At 42.9% G+C, this 19,129-nt stretch overlaps 1 protein-coding gene across 2 annotated transcripts; it reads right to left on the bottom strand.

The window, feature by feature from the left end:
* Positions 1-5,879: 5,879 nt before the first annotated feature.
* On the bottom strand, positions 5,880-19,115 carry LOC142965480 (uncharacterized). Of its 2 annotated transcripts, none has more exons than XM_076106427.1 (3): positions 18,984-19,115; positions 9,012-11,907; positions 5,880-6,676 (listed from the first exon to the last, which is right to left on the bottom strand). In XM_076106427.1, the coding sequence occupies exons 2-3, from the start codon at positions 10,042-10,044 to the stop codon at positions 6,558-6,560; spliced, it is 1,152 nt and encodes a 383-aa protein (XP_075962542.1). In that variant the 5' UTR covers positions 10,045-11,907; positions 18,984-19,115; the 3' UTR covers positions 5,880-6,557. The 2 variants fall into 2 exon arrangements, with proteins under 2 accessions (XP_075962542.1, XP_075962543.1); XM_076106428.1 differs by having other exon boundaries at positions 5,880-6,383.
* Between the last annotated feature and the right edge of the window lie 14 nt (positions 19,116-19,129).

Here is a 19,129-nt window from a genome sequence, read left to right as displayed (position 1 = left end):
GTTTGACTTCATTCACCTTTTTGTAACAAGACGGACAGTCAGGAAGCCCCTTTCACACAGGACGGTGTGTGCACGCCGCCGGACCAAAAGCCATCATGGCGCCTGCAAGCCGCTGGAGATAAGTTGTTTCAGCGTCAAGCAGACATGCTAACCGATTTAACATTACGCTATTGTTTAAAACAAGTTGGAAAGCAACGCAACCTGCATGTCCCACCATGTGCAACACAGCGTTTCCACAATATAACTGAGAGCAGCCTGGTCAAGAAGCTCGTCCACAAACTCATCATAGATTACATTACATTACATTACAGTCATTCAGCAGACGCTTTTATCCAAAGCGACTTACAATTCAGATTCTATCACATTCATACACCGTAGGCACAGCTGCGGGAGACATTTTTGGGGTTAAGTGTGTTGCTCATGGACACATCGACATGCAACTAGCGGAGCCACAGTTGCCCGATAAGATGATGATATAACTTAATATGATAATATTGACATATTGATAATCTGTTTTCAATGATGGGACAATTGGTCAACTGTTTTTCAAGTTTTCCAGAACACGTGGGAACCCTGCAAGAGATTTAAACTTTTGATCTCATCATTTTCAGCTCATAATTATGACTTACCATGGGGATATTGTTATTATCCCGGCGGAGATGGGCTTTCATATGTAACCCTTCAACAACTTCAAAGTTTCCAAGTAAATGGATGTACTCGTCTAGTTCTTTTCTAGTCTTCCGACCACTCAAAGTTTTAACGCTACATCTCATCATTCACCCATTCACACCCTGATGACATGAGCTACCATGTAAGGTATCACCTGCACATCAGGACTGACTAACATTCATGCACCACAGGAACAGCCTGCAGGAGTTTGCGGTTAAATGTCTTGCCCAAGGACACATGGACATGGACATGGACTAGTGGAGCCGGGGATCGAACCTCTGTTCCTCTGATTGAAGGACGACCCGCTCTACCACTGAGCCACAGTCACCCAAGTTCATTCTACTTGGTAACAGTGGTTGACAAAACGACTTCACTTCAAGGCTCCTACTTGAACCACTAGGGGTCAGGGTTAAGCAGGCAGATGGAAGGAGTTTGACTCACACAACTTTCTGAAGGAGTGAAGGAACATAACATGAGACACTGAAACCCGTAATACACAGTAAGACCAACACATTTCAACATAAACCAAGGAAAGGATTAATAGCCCCCCCCCCAAATATGAAGATGACTGCTATAAGTATAATAATGTATTTTATGTTTTTATGTATACAATTTTGCATCCTAGTCGTGTATGTTGTCATGACTTCTGCTTTACATGACCTTCTACAGCCCCCCTCATTCAGATTGTAGTTTAGCATCTGTCCCCAACATGTCAGCGCCACACACACAGCAGTGAAAAGCTGTCCCACTACAAAACCATAGTCAATGTTTTGCTAGAAATATGACATTGATGTTAGTTATGATATTTCTTTCCATGTGCAATATTGGGAAAAAGACAATCAATGGAGAGTTATAAACTGAAATGTCGTGGTCATGGGGGCTGGAACCTATCCCAGCATTCACTGGGGCAGGGAACACCTGTACAGGTCAGTCACATAGAGACAGACAACCACTCACTCTCACATGTACAGCCTCGTTAGCTCTGGCTAAGCTAACCTGCAGGTCTGTGGGACACTTAAAGACACATGCAAACTCCACACAGAAAGGCCCAGCTGTTCAACTCAGCCGCTTTGAGGCGAACAGCACTAAACACTGCACTGCTGTAGTGCAATTTGAATTTTGTAAATGCCATTGATGCCTCAGCAACCCTCAAGCGGCTCCCACACACACAAACAACGCTGATATCATCTGGGCACAAAAGAGGTGAAAGCTCACTTACTTTCTTACTGTATCAAAACACAGTGACAGACAATGACCTGCAGTAGGATTAGATTAGATACAAAGATGGCTTCCAACAAGTCCTTTTAGCAATCTAGTCACAAGTTTATCCAAGAGTCTCTGGGGATTTGTTCAGATTTCCATCAGAGGTTTGTGTTGCAGCCTTGCAACTAAAAGTTCTTCATTCTGAGAAGTATATATATATATATATACAGTGGGTACGGAAAGTATTCAGACCCCTTTACATTTTTCACTCTTTGTTTCATTGCAGCCATTTGCTAAAATCAAAAAAGTTCATTTTATTTCTTAGCACCCCATCTTGACAGAAAAAAACAGAAATGTAGAAATCTTTGCAAATTTATTAAAAAGAAAAACTGAAATATCACATGGTCATAAGTATTCAGACCCTTTGCTGTGACACTCATATTTAACTCACATGCTGTCCATTTCTTCTGATCCTCCTTGAGATGGTTCTACTCCTTCATTGGAGTCCAACTGTGTTTAATTAAACTGATTGGACTTGATTAGGAAAGGCACACACCTGTCTATATAAGACCTTACAGCTCACGGTGCATGTCAGAGCAAATGAGAATCATGAGGTCGAAGGAACTGCCCAAGGAGCTCAGAGACAGAATTGTGGCAAGGCACAGATCTGGCCAAGGTTACAAAAGAATTTCTGCAGCACTCAAGGTTCCTAAGAGCAAGTGATTGCCCCCTAAACCTAATAACTGGTTGGGCCACCCTTAGCAGCAACAACTGCAATCAAGCGTTTGCGATAACTGGCAATGAGTCTTTTACAGCGCTGTAGAGGAATTTTGGCCCACTCATCTTTGCAGAATTGTTGTAATTCAGCCGCATTGGAGGGTTTTCGAGCATGAACCGCCTTTTTAAGGTCATGCCACAGCATCTCAATCGGATTCAGGTCGGGACTTTGACTAGGCCACTCCAAAGTCTTCATTTTGTTTTTCTTAAGCCATTCAGAGGTGGACTTGCTGGTGTGTTTTGGATCATTGTCCTGCTGCAGAACCCAAGTGCGCTTCAGCTTGAGGTCACGAACAGATGGCCGGACATTCTCCTTCAGGATTTTTTGGTAGACAGCAGAATTCATGGTTCCATTTACCACAGCAAGTCTTCCAGGTCCTGAAGCAGCAAAACAGCCCCAGACCATCACACTACCACCACCATATTTTACTGTTGGTATGATGTTCCTTTTCTGAAATGCCGTGTTACTTTTACGCCAGATGTAATGGGACATACACCTTCCAAAAAGTTCAACTTTTGTCTCGTCAGTCCACAGAGTATTTTCCCAAAAGTCTTGGGGATCATCAAGATGTTTTCTGGCAAAACTGAGACGAGCCTTTGTTCTTTTTGCTCAGCAGTGGTTTTCGTCTTGGAACTCTGCCATGCAGGCCATTTTTGCCCAGTCTCTTTCTTATGGTGGAGTCATGAACACTGACCTTAATTGAGGCAAGTGAGGCCTGCAGTTCTTTGGATGTTGTTCTGGGGTCTTTTGTGACCTCTTGGATGAGTCGTCGCTGCGCTCTTGGGGTAATTTTGGTCGGCCGGCCACTCCTGGGAAGGTTCACCATTGTTCCATGTTTTCGCCATTTGTGGATAATGGCTCTCACTGTGGTTCGCTGGAGTCCCAAAGCTTTAGAAATGGCTTTGTAACCTTTTCCAGACTGATAGATCTCAATTACTTTGTTTCTCATTTGTTCCTGAATTTCTTTGGATCGCAGCATGATGTCTAGCTTTTGAGGATCTTTTGGTCTACCTCACTTTGTCAGGCAGGTCCTATTTAAGTGATTTCTTGATTGAGAACAGGTGTGGCAGTAATCAGGCCTGGGTGTGGCTAGAGAAATTGAACTCAGCTTTCCAAAGATGTGATAAACCACAGTTAATTTATGTTTTAACAGGGGGGGGCAATCACTTTTTCACACAGGGCCATGTAGGTTTGGATTTTTTTTTTTCCCTTAATAATAAAAACCTTCATTTAAAAACTGCATTTTGTGTTTACTTGTGTTATCTTTGTCTAATATTTAAATTTGTTTGATGATCTGAAACATTTAAGTGTGACAAACATGCAAAAAATAAGAAGTCAGGAACTTTTTCACACAACTGTATATATATATATATGTATACACATATAATTTACAAGTGACCTTTAAAGCATTCGTTTATCATTGAATAACCATTAATAAAACCAACTTATTAAGACTTATTAAAGAATGTGCTTCCCGTGACTCCTCTGATTATATATTTAAGAAACTGAGTTACAAGTTTTCAATAAAGAACCTGATTGTGATAATTCATGGTTGAATCTTCATAAAACGTCACATTTAAGATATTCATAGAGCACACATTTTACATGACTATCTCAGCTCCACCTGTCTCCAGGGCTGGTTCGAGGTTGTTAAAAGATGTTAACCATTAACTGATCTCATGAGAATTGTCTACATTCATAACCCTTGGCTGTGTCTCCTTAATGATAATTCTCATATTAAGCTGAAGTTAAAACAAGAGAGAAAGTCATTTAACATGTTAGAATCCTAGATTTCCTGGTTATCTGGATGCGATCACTTTGTATCAATAATCTACTGAACATCTGCTGTTGACTTAAACACACTCCTGCACAGCTGAGGCCTGGTGTCGCTTATCAAGGAACATCGCAGGTTTCATATCAGAGAAACGGAAAAACATGAACTGTTTTCAAGGACAGTAAGGTATTTGTGATCGGCTGTACTTTGCTGTGGTCTCCTGGTTTTTAACATTGTTTCTGTCTGTTGCGGAAGCCATGAGGGACAAGTGAGGAAATGAATTCTGTTGATCCATTTTATGAGTCTGATCCAACTCGTTTTCTCTGCTGGCTTAATGACTTGGAACAGGTGAAAGAAAATCACAGGATAATTGTTCAAGTTATTTCTTTTCCCATCTGTGACAACAAAAAGTTTTGGCAGGTGAATTATTTTTGTCAAGATCATTGAGTTGAAATATTTGTTGTTGTAATTCCCATTTCGGCCATGAGGCACTGAACTGCATGGGGTCACTGAAGTGCATAATTGATTGAGGAGGTGGGATACTCGCTGCCCAATAAACAGGCTAACTTCTTGATTTGCAGTTTGACAGAATTGTCCCTGATGCAGTTCTTTCCAGTGTGTTGGTTCTTTGTCTTTCCAGTTTAAACATGTTGAGGATCTTCAAAACAGCTGCACTTCCGTCTGCCTGTGTGTGCAGTAGGATGTGCTCATCACTGTAAACAGCATGCGTGAGGAGGACGGTGTTACCTCAGGACAATGTGGGACGGTGGGCGGGGCCTGCACTCTGTTGAACGTGTGGAACGTGGAGTCCTTTGACTGTTTACCCACATGCCTGTCTCAAGGACAGCCACACAGCAGCTGGAAGACGTTTAGAAAGGTGTATGCTACACAACAAGGCAATCAAATGACATTCATGCTGCAATGAGCACAGATAACCACAGGAGACTCGTCTACAGAAAGGCCACTGAAGCAAAGGTTGTAGCAGTGTGATATAACTTCAATGTGACCTTCCACTTCCCTGAATGAAATGTACACAACAGCATTACGTCTACTGAGGCTGCAGCGTTAGTGAGCCACCGCCCCCCCCCCAACCTGTTAACCAACCTACTTCAACATCTTGGGACATCCACACATTCTCTTTCTCTCTGAGAGTGAGATGTTTGGATGGATATGGATCTTTTCTTTGTGTGTTAAGCTAGAGTCAGGATGGGGTTAGCCTATTTTAGCAGAAAGACCTGAAGCAGGAAGAAGCAGCTAGTCTGGCTCTGTTCAAAGTTTTCTAAATAAAAATAAAAAGCTAAAACTACAGCTCACTGACTAAAATGTTGTATCCCGATGGTTTAGATCAGCAGAGCAATGGTGCAAGAAGTGCACGTATTGATTGTTCACTTATTTATGTAACTGTAAAACATTCCAAACAGCAGTGAAGAGATGGTTGCAGTGAGAGCCACGACATTGATGAAGTATTTTTTATTGGAAACATGTAAATTCAATGATAAGATGGAAACTAAGTCAACACATAAACCATACGTTTATCGATTTTTTTCTCCAGCCAAGAACATTTGAGGTTGAAGTTGGATAAGAGATGCAAAAGCTCCCTTTCAGTAAGACCAACTGAATCTGCCACACAGCCACACAAAAAATGCAATCAAGGGACTGAGATTCAGGATTCAATAATGTTCAAAAAGAAATCCAAACCCCAGTTATCTTTGAGCAAGAATTAAACATGGGTTTAGAATAAGTACACCTTAAAATGCCCAACTTTTTCTATAGCTAATATCCTTGTTCACGAATATTCTACCTGTACAGGGTAGAATATTAATTTCACTCACCCCATTTTGATTGTATTCAGGCTTAAGTGTTATCCTCAAGTTATGCTTTAAGGACAGGTGGGTGCTGTCTTAGGCCGCCCGCCTCAGAGGAGACTGCTTCATAGAGGAGGTTGCTCCTCTTCTATTTCTTGAGAGACAAGAGATGGATCAAAATATAAAATTAAGAGTAATTGGTTGAAATAAACCAAATCTCAGTATCATATCAAATGTTTTTTCTTCTTGGAAAATTTTGCTCCATTATTAAAATTCTGAGGACAGGCAGGAAAGTGGTGGTGGGAGGCAGAGGAGGAGGGTCCTCTTGTTATAGCAGCCCTGAAGGAGCTGTGCAGCGGTCCGTTGTCGATACCGGGTCCCAAAGGAGTGGAGGGGCCCGTTGGACCCCTATCAGCTCTATGAGCTCTCCTTCTGCTCCGTGCTCTGCTGGTGTTGAACAACACATTATATTAATTGATACCCTTATAGTTTGCTGGATGTTTGGACCCTGTTTAGCCTGCTGCTGCTGCTGCTGCAGCAGAGAACCTTGCAGAGTGAAAGTGAAGCCATGTGGTGTTGCTCTTTGGTGTGCACAACAATGTAGGCCAATTTTAAAGAGAGTTAAAAGGACTACAATATACTGTATTTTGTTTACAGTATAATACAGTTTGTTCATCTCATTTAAAGTCTTTGTGTACTGTAATATGCTGTAGTGAGAATGCGTATTCAGAATAAAAAAGTTACATAAACTATAACTGAACAGAGGTCCTCCTGTCCTCGTGGTGAAACTTGTTTTGCATTTGGTTTGCTGAAGGTGGAGTCAGACATTCCAGCCTCCCTCCGCCTGTTTACAATTATTTTAGCAAGAATCTTATAGTCTGTATTCATAATAATTAGATGTCTGTAGTTATCCAAATCAGTGTCATCACCTTTTTTAAACAATAAACATAAAACACCTTGATAAAAGGAGTCTCCCATACAGCCGCTGTTTATACCTTCATTGTACACAGCAGTGAGGAGGTTTAAAACATCTTCATTATATAATTGATAAAACTCAGTGGGCAGACCGTCAGGACCAGGACTTTTACTGATGCTAAGTTGTTGGATAGCCTCCATCACTTCCTCTCTTCTTATGTCTCCACTAAGATGAGTGAAGTCTGATTCGTTGTATGAGGGCATTGTTTCCAACATAGTGTTGACACAGCCTACATGTCTATTCTCTTATATGCATTGACACATAGATTTCTGATTACTTCCCTTTTTTCCTTTTCACAGTAAAAAGTATCACCTTCATGGTTTTTTATACATTTAATAAATCTATCTTGAATTTGTTTTTGACTTGATTTCAGAGCATGAATTAGATTCCCTCTGCTATCCGAGTCTGACTGTTTATAGACATTATATAATAACTCATGATTGAAGTTGTTTATTTGTTCCTTAATACTTGTCATGGTTTCCTCGTCCACTGTAGTTTTTTGTTTCTTCTGTTTCAGACTAATGTATTGCTTCATTAATTCATCATAATATATATTTTTTGCTTCATTTAATTCTCTGCATTTGAATTTGAAGAAATCTTTCACGCTATATTTTAATATTTCCCATAATTTAATATTTGATTTGGTTAAAACTTTTAATTGTGTTATTTTTTGTATTTCCTGTTTTAGTTCCTTTGATAAATCTGTATTTTTTAGGCATTGAGTATTTAGTTTCCAGAAGCCTCTACTAGCTGAGGTCCCAGAAGACACCGTTGTTTTTACTAAGAGGTGATCCAAGAAGTCATTTAATAAGGTTCTATAGTTTATTGCTTTGAAGTGTACATAAATTTATGAATAAATAAATTCTGTCTATACGGGTTTTGGTTTTTGAGTCAATTCTGGTGAATTCATGCCCTGAAGGGTTTACAAATCTACATACATATATTAATTTAGTTTCTTCACATACTTGTTTTAAAAATTTGCCCTCTGGACTCAGTTTGAAGGGCTTTGTACTACATCTGTCTTTGTCTTCAGTAACTGTGTTAAAATCACCACATAATATAATTGTATAACCTACTGACAATAATTCTCTAAGTTTTTTAAAAAGACCAATTTTATGGGATTTGTCTGGAGAAGTATAGGCATTTATTATTCGGTGTTTTTCTCCTCTAAAAAGGCAAACTATCATTAAAAGCCTGCCTGGAATAATGTCCCTTCTTCTAATAACAACAACATCATGAGTCTTAAAGAAGATACCGACACCATCAGCCTTGCTCTCACCTATAGATATTACACTTTTACCCTTAGGCCACATGGCGCAGACATTATCAACGTCGTTATTTGTGTTCAGTCTGAGTTCCTGAGTACATACAATATCAAAGTCAGTGTCCAATAAATACTAAAAAATTTTTTGACGATAAACACTCGATTGAACACCACGAACGTTCCAGGTGGCGATTTTAAGAAGGCTCATGATGGAGTGAAGGAGACCGGTTATCATTCAAGCGCTTCTCGTTTTTATGGGGGGTGGAGTGAGCTCGCCTATTCTTCCTTTTCTTGGTGACCAACTGGAATGGTACATCGCTCTGTGGTTCACTAATTGTGGGGGGAGGGAACTCAGGAGTGGGAGAGAAAGAGTCTGATTCTGCACCCGTCGGGGGGTGGAGAGGGGGGCTGCTGGCTCTCTGGCCAGCTGTCAGACTTGTCGAGCTGAAGTCTGAGCTGGGACTCTCACTGGCACTTTCATAATCATTTTCATCACTACTACTCACTCTCTGATTGACTTATAACAATTGATCTCCCCTCACCTGATAGAGAGGAACCATCATCTTCAGGAGGAGGAGCTGGAGGTTGAGACTCGGCTGTGGCAGGTTGAACTCGCTGAGGAGGACGTAGTGGAGGAGCGAAAGGATCTGCAAAGGGCTGTTGGGTCAGAGGAGGTGCAGGTCCCGGCCTCAGGGCTGAGGGATGGAATATGGACCGAAGCTGGTGGATATCCGGATGTTCATCAGGCAGTTGAAGGGCCGGAGGAGGGTCGTCAGGCAGCTGAAGGGCCGGAGGAGGGTCATCAGGCAGCTGAAGGGCCGGAGGAGGGTCATCAGGAAGCTGAAGGGCCGGAGGAGGGTCGTCAGGCAGCTGAAGGGCCGGAGGAGGGTCATCAGGAAGCTGAAGGGCCGGAGGAGGGTCATCAGGAAGCTGGAGGGCTGGAGGAGGGTCATCAGGAAGCTGAAGGGCCGGAGGAGGGTCATCAGGAAGCTGAAGGGCTGGAGGAGGGTCAACAGGAAGCTGGAGGGCTGGAGGAGGGTCCGGTTGAGGCAGGGGGGGTGGAGGATTAGTCCGCTGCCGGGAGGAGGGTGGAGGGACAGGCTGCTGCAGGACGGTAGGGGGGGCAGACTGGTGTTGATATCTCACCCTGTTGGAGTATGAGGCAGGGCAGCCGAAAAAGGTGTTTCCTTTTTCTCCACACAGGCTGCACTGAGTCTCTGCGGGACACTCTTTGGCCTTGTGGCCCAAACTGCCACATCTCCAACATTTGACGAAGGTACACTGCTTCACCTGATGGTCAGCAGAGTGACAGATGAAGCAGGTGACTGACTGACCGGGGTATATGATGCGCCCGTTGTAGGGACCAAGGGAGATGGAGTTGGGGATGGATACAAGATGTCCGTCGGTATCTTTACGGAGTTTCATCTTGTATCTCCTCACTCCATACCAGATACCAAACTTATCTACCGGCTTATTAGTGTGCAAAATATCGCAGTACCTGCGCAGGTATAACTCAATGTCATCATCAGGTATTCTACCTGTCCATAACTTCACTATTATAGTGGTTATGTCCATTTGAATTGAGGATTCAATTGTCCAGTCTTTCCATATGGATTCGAGATCTTTTGATCGTTGGATTTCAAGGAAGCGTCTAAGAGGAGCTTCCTGAAAGAAGCACAGCTCAAAGTCTCTTTTGCTTGGTAGAGCAATGTATGAATAGACTTCTGATGTATCGATCCAGCAGGAATCAAAAAGTTTCACCGACGTGATCACGGCTGGGCGGATCACCGTCACCAGTGTATTTCAGACGGACCCAAAACTGCCCAAACTTTGAGGAGTATTGAGGAACGACTGCGCGTGGAGCCATAGCAGCTAACAGTGGCCCAGCCGGGCGCTGAGAGCAGAGTGACACACTCTACTTCTTTTATTTTATTTTAATTTGTAGATAAGCACTCACTTTTTCAGCAACGACACATACAACGCACTGTCTAATGGGACAGAATTCCGCCTGTTTACCTCTTCCTCTCTCTCTCTCTCTCTCTCTCTCTCAGGTCCTTCCACACACACACACACACGCACGCACACACACGCACACGCACACACACACACACACACACACAACTGCAGGTTGGTTCATGTCTCACCTAGATTTGTCTTTTCAAAACAACAAGTCTGTGATACATGTTCCACCAAGCTCTGTTTGCTGTGTGTGTGGAGGTGGAGTGGAGCTCCCTTGGTAGTTGCATAAAGCCCATTCACGCATATTTGTCATTTGTGACATTAGGCTATATAAACAATATAAACTCTGTGGTCCACTTCAGCCTGAGACTGTCAGGACGGTCTTATTAAGCATTGTGTTGGATAAGTCATTGTTTGCCATCTTGAACCTCTCTGCAGGGGGGGGGGACTACAGGCCCCAGTGCTTCAGGGGCCCAAAGGCTCCAGGCTCACTGTGCGGCCATCAGCTTGTGGTGATTTATTCATTTCCAAATGTGTTTGTTAATACTGTAGACTCTAAAGGACATCATAATGTGTCCCCTGCATTATTAAGTAATCTTGTGACCCTGTGTGGCAGAGGAGTCCCGTACAGTGTGTACAAGAAGTGGCACATAGGCCGTCGCCATCTTGGTTTTTTTCCAACCAGAAGTGATACTAAGGGTGGAGCTAAGTTCATCTGAACGCTGAACAATACATTTTTAGGTGATAAAAATGTTTTCACTTTTGTAAACTGAAAACACATTGTGGACGGGTCAACCTTTTTAGATTAAAATGGGGACAACTCCCAAACCGGACAACACTGTGGTAGCCATGTCACACCAATCACAAGTTAGCCACATCCGAACGCATTCTATTTATTGTTTATTTTACTCTAAATGGGACCTTAATTTACAAAATGAACATTGAAGAACTAGCGATTGAGACCATGAACTCATGTTTACAATGTTTACTGAGGTAATAAATCAAGAGAGAAGTAGAGTCATTTTCTCATAGACTTCCATACAACCAGAGGAGTCGCCCCCTGGTGGACACTAGAGAGAATGCGGCTTTAGGACATGACGCTTTGGCTTCACTTTTCAGTCCCGGAGTTGCCTGATCTAACCCTTATTTCAGTACATGTTGTGCTTATGTCAAAGAAGCAGACACTGCCAGGTTACTTTTAAGACCCCAGTCTGGAAACACACCCACACAAGTCACTTTGCTGGCCTGCCGATCCGCTCAGCTGTGCAGGTCCTCACCACCCGATAGTTTGCCGTTTCTCCCCTCAGTTCCCGGATGCGGCATCCACGTCAGCCCCGTGGTTTGTCAAGCGGGGTGTCAGAGGGCCCTCGCACCACACCAGGTCTCCCCAGCAGCGTATTTATCGATCACGGTCCAATCTGGTGCCTCTCTTTATTACAGTAGTGGGCTGTCAGGGCCTGCAAGGCCTTCTCTGCTGGCCTAAACAGAATCACAAAGTTATAGCTATTTTATAATTTAATAATTTTTGTTAAATACACTACATGTATTATAATTTATAAAAATATTTTTCCCATTATCTTATGTTCTCATTGCACAGCTACTGTCTTCCTCAGTTGCTCTGCTTCCAGTGCAGCTTGTTTTAAGTAGAGCTTTTATCCAATCAGATCTCACCTCTGTGTCTCTAGGTAAGAAGAGAGGCCTGAGGCCTGCAGACTCACACGTGAATCCATGAGCAGTTTAAGTGAATGGGGACGATATTGTTGATTGTCATAGTGTTCAACCAATCAGATCTTTAGTTTGACATGTTGGGTGTATTCTTTGACATGTCAGAGCCTGCTAGCTGGCCTACAAGTACGTGATTGGTCGGTGGGCTAGCGTGACATGTTGGGCGGTGACAATCCCAATATCTGCTGCCTCTGTTGAGCGACATTTTCAGGATCAAACGCATTAAAACGTATTCAAGAAATACAACTGGGGAGGCTCGACTGTCTTCACTGGCGTCCGTGAATCCAGAAGGACTTCTTACTGGAACTAAAACGCACGGATGTACTGAACTACCGTGAGATTAAACTCTTTGTTAACAAAGAAAGCAGGATGCACTTTGTCTTTAAATAGTGAACAGCAGCTCTGGTAAGTTAAATGCGTTTGTTTTTACATCTGCAGTAGCTTTAATATGCTTGTTTATATATTATTATTTGTACAACTTGTTTTTATGAAGATGGATTTTTGTTTGGTTTTATATGTGATAGGAACCATTGTTACGTCCTATGTTGCTCTGGGGACATATGCCAGTGTTGCCAGTGTTGGCAACTTGGCGACTTTCTCGCTAAATCTGGCGACTTTCAAAACCCTCATGGCTACTTTTTTATGTCAAAAGCTACTAGCGACAAATCTAGTGACTTGTTCTGGTGTTGTTGGAGACTTTTCTGGTGCTTTGACGTTAAAGCACGTACGTTCTGCACTGTCGTGAACGAGCAGCGGGTGCTGCCGTGAGCCCCTCCGCCGCCGCCCACAGAAGCCTCGCGCTGCAGTCAGAGCAGAGAGGAGACGCACTCTCGGCAGTTAGTGTATCTACAGGTGTTGGCTTCATTTTTACACAAAACAAATAATAACCCTAGCTGTGTTTCAGCTGCAGGACAGCAGTGAAGGCCCAGGTATAACATGCACGGCCCACCACTGCTTTATTAACATATATTTTAAGAGATGGATGGTTCATTGACACATGATTGAGTTTAAGGGGGCAGCAACATATGTAGTTCTTTAGAGACGGATGTGTAGCAGAACCAGATAAGGACATAGTGCCTTTTACAGAAATCACACCGAAATTCCAGAAGTGAAAGTAATGTCACAGTGAGCAGAAAGTCCCTCCTGTTTGAAGCCAACTCATTATAGCAGCAGCACAATAAAAAAAACACACTTCCTCTCGGAACGCGGACATGCTTTGCCTCATTTCATGTTCATGTCACCATAAAGTTAGAGTTGTGCTGTGTTCACACTACGAGTGTCAAAAGTAACAAAAAAACAGCCTGGCCAGCAGTGACTACGTTTACACCACCAAATATTCGACCCCATCCTCATCACCGGAGCCAGTGAATGCCGAGCCATCACCATTCCCGGCTGTGTTTGACAGGTCGATGCCCGAACATGTCCTTGATCACATCAAAGTAAAAGGGAAACAGCAGGAGCTGCTTGTGCCATTTTGCTTCTTTGCAGTAAAATACGTTTTTCAAAGTGTTGCAGCGGTGGAGGACTTGTTGGACCCTCTTTCATTCCTTCAAGCACATTCTTGAGAAGGTCGACGTATTTGTGCATATCCAAAAACCTGTTGATATCCAGCTGCTTCTTAATACTTAAAAGTAGCCTAGGTGTTTTTCTCCTTCCGACCAGAAATGTGGACTTTTCTTGTGAGCATGCATCTCTACCTCCGCTTTGCAAATGTCGTATACAGCGTCTCTACTTCACTGCCTCAGTCCTAATATGGTCACCTCCGTTCACAGGTGGAAAAAACTAAAAACCAAAATGCGATAGCCGTAAACCAAGATGGCGACGGCCAAAACGTCAAACTCGAGGCATCAAAACGGCAGGACGACTACATCCACTTCTTATATGCAGCTCATGGTTACATGGCGTACTACTGTGTCTGTAAAGTGAAACACAATTGACCCTTAGCTAAGTCCCACCCCTAAATCGAGACTGGCCAATCATGGCATAGCATCATCCAGCTCTGAACAGGTTGCGATCAATTCAGATTTTCTTCTTTTTTAGGCCAGGTTTGTGGATTTGGAGCTATTCATGGCGAAACGTTGTGTAATAGTGATAGTCAGGACTCGTGACTACGATACACCACATCATTACTTCATTTCTCACGAGCTACTGAAGCTATACTGAATGGACACACACATGCTGCTTTTAATAGTGAAGACATTTAATCAACGAAAACAAAATAAAACTCTCCAAAACCGCCTTGGTTCATCTTTACACTGTTTCAACAATCATCAACTCTGGTTTGATCAAAATAAACCCCAAAAGTCTCTCTGTTCGGAGTGAGAATATTGGGAGAGGAGTGAGAGAGGTGAGACATCAGAGAAAACAGCTGAGCCACAATATTCTGGGTGCACTACAACTTTAGCGTCCGTCAGCTCATTTGACCACAGATGTGCAGTTAACGGCTATGCTGGCATTGTTCATGGTTTTGGTTATTATTATTATTATTTTTTGGAAATGGTTACTTTCTCACATACATACATTCTAAAACGTAAGTGACATATTAACAGTTTTTTATTTTATTTACCCAACTTTTTTTCTGAGGTAAAATATATTCTATATATGCTTTTCATATATAAACATCGTAATAATTCCTTTTCTTTTGGCCCATAGGCATTGAGTAAAGTCTGCCCGTCAATGAGACTGAAGGCCGACTACACTGTTATTTCTGACTGCGAGCAGCTGCAATTTGATGGCAGGTGCATTGCTGAGGACCCAACGAAGCGCAGTGTCGAGTGGGAACTTGTGTGTATGGTGGTTCACAAGAAAACTGCAAGCAGCAACACCACAGGCCGAGCTATTGGCCCGTTCTCAACAGGCACTTTAAATGAGCGCTGCGCAAGGATTTAGAATTCATCATCATTGTAACCCATCCTAAAATGACGAGCTAATGAGTGGACTAGTCATGGAGAGTGCTACTCAGCTGAGGAGTCATCACATGATATGTCATCGGGGTTATCTCAGCTTGGGCCGGCAGCCTCTGGTGAAGGCTGGAGCTGTGGCCTCACATGTGGCCATTAACCCGGCAGCGCAGGTAAAAACAGTATCTCGCTGCATTATGTCAAGTGTAGTGTTTCCTGAGCTTGACCTGGACTAAAGGTCAGGATGTCTCTTGTGAGTCCCCCATCTCTAAGTGCAATAGTAAATGACTAATCTAATTGCTTTCCAGTCACATGTAACTTTATTCAGACAATTCAAAAAAATGAAAGATCAAGCTAAAAATGATGCATGCTGGGAAATATGCCTGTAAGTTAATTATGTTTTTAAGGCATTCATTAAACTGTGATGATTGTGTCTTGATCTCATAACTTTGGAGATGACTCTGAGAAATGTTTGTATTCCTTTGAGCTACTTAATCTCACTAAACAACATCACAGAATACAATAAATATAAAGTATAATATCAGGGAGGTGTTAAAGATATTACAGAGTATAAAGACATTCTTTTCTGCTTGTGCTATGCGTGCCCCCTCAGGTCACTCTCTGTGTGTTGATCAGAAGCCTGGTATTATCGTTAACGGCAGGCTCATGACCAAACTTGCTGTGTAAGCACAACAAACTCATGAATCACTGTGAGGAAACGAGAAGAGGGAGGGTGAGGAATGAGGACATAGATGAAACCATAAATCTGAATACACTGTCACATTGCCTTTGCCTTTCTTGTAAGGACAAAATGGGGAAGTGCACATCTCCATAATGTAAGTCATTACATTTTAGGATGAAGACATATTTTACAGTGCGTGTTAGGTTGGGTGGTTAGATTTAGGTTAAGTTAAGGGTACAGTTTAGGCTGGTAGCGCGTGTGTGTGTGTGTGTGTGTGTGTGTGTGTGTGTGTTAACATGCGGCTGTCGAATGCACCCTCATGAAGAACTGCTTTGGCCAAAGAGGAGGCGAGTGCTCTCCGCTCCTCAGCCAATAACAGGCCGTGGCTGAGGACATAGCGGGGCATGCAGCATTCTGCTATCATGACATGATGGTAATGATGTTGTAACTTTCACACACACACACCCACACCTTAAACATAAAAGCATGTTGTGTCAGGTTAGAAGCTCAGAACAAAGAAAGTACAAGGTGTATTATAACAACATTATACACAGCGACCTGTGGCCTAAAGTAAAGGAACAAAACAAACAGAAAAATAGGAACCCCTTCTAACCAAAAACTGTACTCTATCAATATGCTACCCATCTTCAACTGCTGTGTGAAGGGAGAAAGTGATGCTTCATTTAAAGCCAGATAGTCCTTCGACCTGACCTACAGACAGATGACAAGTTCAAGTTCAGGGCTCAGTACCTAAAACAGCTGGTCACTGTAATGTTTTATCAGTCTGTTGGGGACAATTTGCAGCAGCGGATTAATCCACATTTGGTGAGTGTTTGGGGCAGCAGGACGGTGAGTGTGGCTCATTGAACTCCATTCAGACTGTCAGAGTGAACGCTGTCTTTTTCTCAAAGACAATGACAAGCTGTTAAATAATCTAATAGAATGGTCTCAGTAGAGACGCCTCATTCACACTCCATGCATCAATTGTTAACAAAAAATACTTTTTGTATCGCAAGACAAACACACTGGGAGGACAAAAACAGAGATGATTAAAAAATCTAAAATGATTCAATCATTTTCAACAATTAAAATGTCCTATTGCATCTGTTATGTAGTGTTGTTTTGCTCTAATAAAAAAGCCATTCATCCGTGGTAATGGAAAACTGAGGATCAGATTCTCCTCCATGTTATTCTTTCTTGGAAATCAGATGGTGGACATGTTCCATGTACAGTCAAACAGACACTGGGCGTTTCAGTCGTTGACACTTGCTCTATATGTGACTGCACCCGCCCCCTCACCCACCCATCCACACAATCACATGTTGCTTTATCCCAGATGTCTACACCTGTTGTTGTTCGTGTGTATATTCTATTATTATGTATACATGTAAGGGGAAATATTAAGTTTTGCTGCCGGTGGACACTCACAGTTGAAAATAAATGTTGGTTCTACATGGCTATAGTAACTTTACACTCCTGCTGAAAGTGTCACACATTGTGGTCCACAGCAATGCACCGACAGTGTTAAGCAACAAGGACAAGACTCCTCACTGGCTTCCCCTTGCTAGTATCACTGCTGATTGTATAGACACACAACAAGGCCAGGAAGCAATGCAGACATGTGAATATGCATTGTGGGTACAGACTACAGCAGCTTCTATGCTCAGGTTATGAGACTCCTCAACTCATCCTCCGTACTCCATCATCATTTATTTTTTTCTGTTTTAGCAGAAAGGGAATACAACTCGCATTTTGTCGTGCAACCCTGTGTTGTAGAATGACATTAAACAAACGTTACGTTACCTGGAAGAAACATTCCAGAATGAACTCCACAAAGGGAGAGTATGCCAGTGGCACCCAGAGGATTTTGTGATGGGGTGGCACACCAAAACCAAAGGCCATAACTGGATTTCAGAAATTCTATTGTAGCGCGTCTTCGTAGCCGAGTGGTTACAGTGCATGCCAAAGTACCATATGGTCCATGATTCCATTCCAGCCTTGGGACCTTTGTTGCATGGAATACCCTTCTCCATCCATCCATCCATTATCTTTAACAGCTTATCCTGTTCAGGGTAGTGGGGGGGCTGGAGCCGATCCCAGCTGACACTGGGCGGAGACAGGTCTCCAGACTATCACAGGGCCAACACACAGAGACAGACAAACATCCACACACATTCACACCTATGGGCAATTGAGAGTATTCAATTAACCTAAGCTGCATGTCTTTGGACTGTGGGAGGAACCCGGAGAGATCACACGCTGCCACGTGGAGAATATGCAAACTCCAGAAGGGCCGTTCAGCCCGGGATACGAACCCAGGCTCCTCTTGCTGTGAGGCAACAGAGCTGGCATACCCTTCTCTCTTAAAGTCAATTATAGGCAAAAAATAGTTCAGTGTAGCATAAGTTCACTAACTTCCCTTGTAAACTACCATCCTAACTTTCCTCATGCCCATTCTTAAGCTGTGAAGCAGCACTCCAGCCTCCAGCACCCTACAGGCCTGGAGCAGCAGCCTCCTGACTCTCAGATAAACAGGGTCCTTATCTGTTGCTCTCAGCAGTTACCAGACGTCAGCAGCACAGAGCAGAGAACATACTTTGAACAGGAAAAACCAACCCTGCGCTGCACGGCCCACAGCAGGAACACTGGCTGGAACTATTCTACAGCATGCATCCACTATTACATCTTAACAATGGGACATGTCTCTGGGTGCTGTGTGTGTGTGCAAAATAACAAGGGAATTAATAAAGTCTTTCTAATAGTCTTTTAATGATGACAGTTCGTAGACAGGTGCACAAAAAAATAAAATCGAATTGATACATTTCTAATGTATATAATAGTTTACTGCTAGACTTTTATTCACAACGCAATGTTTGGTGATAGAGCTTCTCCTGAGCATCCATTTCCTGCTCATCTTGGGCGGGGTAGTGGTGGCACCCGGCAACATCTGCACTTATTAAAAATATTAAACTAAATATGACAAAACAACCATAAAATACTTAAAAAGCAAGTCTGAAATTGTGTTTCTTTGTTTTAAAGTGATTTAAAAAACAACTGAGGGGCCGAACTGAAAAGGAGCGCTCCCCTTAATTGTAAGGATTGATTGAGGAATGGCCAGGAGGGACCTACCACAGGATCTCGGATGCATTCAGGCTCGTATGAGGTCGGGAGGGTAGCTATATATTGTGGAGCTAATCCGCTACAAGCTTTTTAAATCCACTCTGGGGAGCAAATTAAGTGATATTTACCTGTGATGTGTTCTCTCGTGTGGGACCTGGCAGTCTAGTGCAGCATGTTTAAGCTTCTGTAGCCGTCAGCTGGATGAAAACACCGATCACGGCTACAATAGAACAATGTTTCCCACCATGAAGAGGACTGAACACCGTGATGGACG

Source organism: Anarhichas minor, unplaced genomic scaffold, assembly GCF_050575085.1.
Source record: "Anarhichas minor isolate MPS153535 unplaced genomic scaffold, ASM5057508v1 ptg000033l, whole genome shotgun sequence".
Taxonomy (NCBI): Eukaryota; Metazoa; Chordata; class Actinopteri; order Perciformes; family Anarhichadidae; genus Anarhichas; species Anarhichas minor.
The sequence above is the reverse complement of the archived record's forward strand: the minus strand, read 5'-3'. Positions and strand labels throughout refer to the sequence as shown.

What these genes read in the sequence shown, in the direction of transcription:
- LOC142965480 (XM_076106427.1), bottom strand. Translation starts at nt 10,044, where the DNA reads ATGGACATAACCACTATAATAGTGAAGTTATGGACAGGTAGAATACCT. An exon ending in TGATGGTTCCTCTCTATCAG is followed by an intron (nt 6,677 to 9,011) that starts GTGAGGGGAGAT and finishes GTTCAACACCAG; the next exon opens with CAGAGCACGGAGCAGAAGGA.